Raw genomic sequence first — 2,444 nt, forward strand, 5'->3', positions numbered from 1 at the left:
TCACACACACACACACACACACACACACACACAAATACAACAGCATCGTGCTAGTTATATCGTATACATATTGTAATTCATCAGTATGGTAGAACCAATACCATAGCCAAATGACTTTGCAGTAAAACCACACCAAAATATTATAGGCAACGAACGAACGAACGAACGTCAGTACAGTGTACGTGCGTTGTTATAATATATTATATATATATGTCATTGTGTGCTGTGTGTATAATGCATAGATCTAGACTAGATATCTATGTGTGTACGTGACAAATAAGGAAAGAAGAAAGTGTGTATAAGTGTATCTGTATGACTGCACTGTTTGTAGGGTGTGCATTCATGTCTCTATTAGTCTAGGTCTAAGGGTAGGCCTCTATATTAAAAATATTATTGAGCTGTAGGAGTGACATCGACAGAAAATGAACGACCGTGTTTTAAATTGAAAGTGTACTCGTCGATTCGTGCATCGTTGTTGTGTGTACACCATATCATATCACGTATCTGTCGGATGAGTCTGAGAGACGATGATTTTTAGGGGGAGAAAAAATGTTTCAAAAGCTAGATCTAATCTAGATTAGATCTAAGTCTAGAGACCAGGCCCAGCGATCAGGCCCAGCGTAGTCAGCACATCTACTTGCACCATCGTTATCTTCGCAACAAGGATCATGTTTTGAAGCATGCGCAGAGGTGAACATTGATGTTTCGTTCTTTTCAATAAATAGATCTAGAATCTAGGTAGGTGGAGTCACTTTTATTTTCGTTGAGGCTGAGAGTAGGCCTAGAGCTTAAATCTCGATCTGGTTAAGTTTAGGCAAAAAGAGATGAGACAGTGTGAGTGAATCGTGAAGAAGAGGGAAAGAAGGAGGACCCATAAAAAAAATTAAAAAGTAGTCTAATCCAAGACCAATATAGATTCTAGATCTAGATCTATATCTAGAATCTAGATCTAGTCTAGATCTAGACTTGGGGTCTTCATACCAAGAATACTAATATTATCTAATCTAGACTAAATTTCTCTAGGTCCTTTATCTTCTTTTTCCTCATCAAACAGTCGATGATGATTGAGTTCCAGTACGATTTCGTGAACTTATTTCTTCCTCATTCAGTGAAATTCGCGACTCTTTAAAAGTTCGGGGGGGGGGGGGGGTATTACCCTACCCTACGACCCTACGTGACATGGGCTAATAGATCTAGATCTACCTGTCCTGTGACTGTGATTTAATTCCAGATCTAGTAGTTTGAACGAACTATTTGTAGCGTACCTAGATCTAGATCTAGGCCTAGTGATAAGAGAGCAAGTGGTGACCCAAGGTCTTAGAGTATCTGAAGGCTAGGCTAGCGTAAGTTGAGGGCCTCTTCAGTTTTGCCAAGCCAACAGCGTTCGCCACAACTTTCAAAACGAGGAAATGATGGCGGTATCGTGTGTCAGGTGTACGGCTGAGTCAGGCAGGTGGAGGACCTCCAGGTGACAAGAAGTATTGTTCAAACAATGCTATCGCAAAAACAATATTCAACAAAAGGTATGAAATATACTCACCTTGAAGGGATAATATAGCCAAACACAACGACAGAAATAGCTTTTCCATTTTGAAAAATCTCGTATCCCGGCTTTGACAACAACACACACTGGGTTTACCGGCGTCCGTCCTGGCTCAATTTTTAAGTAGCGGGCGGTTCGGGGGCCTGTGACGTCGACCGCGTGCCCCACGCGGGGAGGCCGGTTGGCTGCTTCGTCGCGCGGATCCGTCAAATCATGAAGCCGTGTACAGGCCTGGCCGTGTACTCCAGCCCCTCTCCACGCACACGAGTTGCTGTGCCGGTTGTCGTTGGCGGGAAGGCTTCAATGCACATACATCGATGCGACTTCTTCTCTACCGGGCCGGCTCGAGGGGTCGAGTCATAGGCCTTACTGTGGTTTTTCCTGTTTGATCAGATTACTCATTACACTTTAGATCTACACGTTGATGATTAGATCTATGTTCATATTAATAAATCCTCATAAACTGTGCATAATTTATGTTTTAATCGAGATCTTCCAGTCGTGATCAGAATTTTGAGTCTAAAGATCAACAACTTCATCTAAAGATGAACGTTTGGTTGTCTTAACTTTCTTTCTTATGAAGACCAATTTACCCCTTAACCTTAACGTGACTTAAAAATAAAAGAAAATTCGAAGTTCCAAATCAACAGCTTCTGATAGCAGTAGTAGCCGACATAATAGTGTAAACTTGTAGTGAGTTGTAGTGGCATAAATTAGCTCGTTAGGGACGATACAAGCTTTATCAATCTTGAAATCTGTACACCCATGTAACTGATTAATTATTTATGAACTGGAATACGTGGATGTTTCCAAACTGTTCTTCCACACTTTGTGTTCCCTCCGCGGAAACAATATAGACGAGACCTCCTTTTCTTCTATAACTGCACGCCTCCTTGAGTCG

At 41.6% G+C, this 2,444-nt stretch overlaps 1 protein-coding gene across 1 annotated transcript in view; it reads right to left on the bottom strand.

Annotated features, from left to right (window-relative positions):
- The window catches only part of LOC101855227, a gene marked incomplete at its 5' end in the record, with an annotated part of 35,007 nt that extends 33,152 nt beyond the window's left edge, over positions 1 to 1,855 (bottom strand). The window contains 1 exon segment of the mRNA XM_013084769.1: positions 1,541 to 1,855. Within this exon segment, the coding sequence (XP_012940223.1) occupies positions 1,541 to 1,589 (49 nt within the window).
- Positions 1,856 to 2,444: the final 589 nt, after the last annotated feature.

Source organism: Aplysia californica, unplaced genomic scaffold (genome assembly GCF_000002075.1).
Source record: "Aplysia californica isolate F4 #8 unplaced genomic scaffold, AplCal3.0 scaffold00013, whole genome shotgun sequence".
Lineage (NCBI taxonomy): Eukaryota > Metazoa > Mollusca > Gastropoda > Aplysiida > Aplysiidae > Aplysia > Aplysia californica.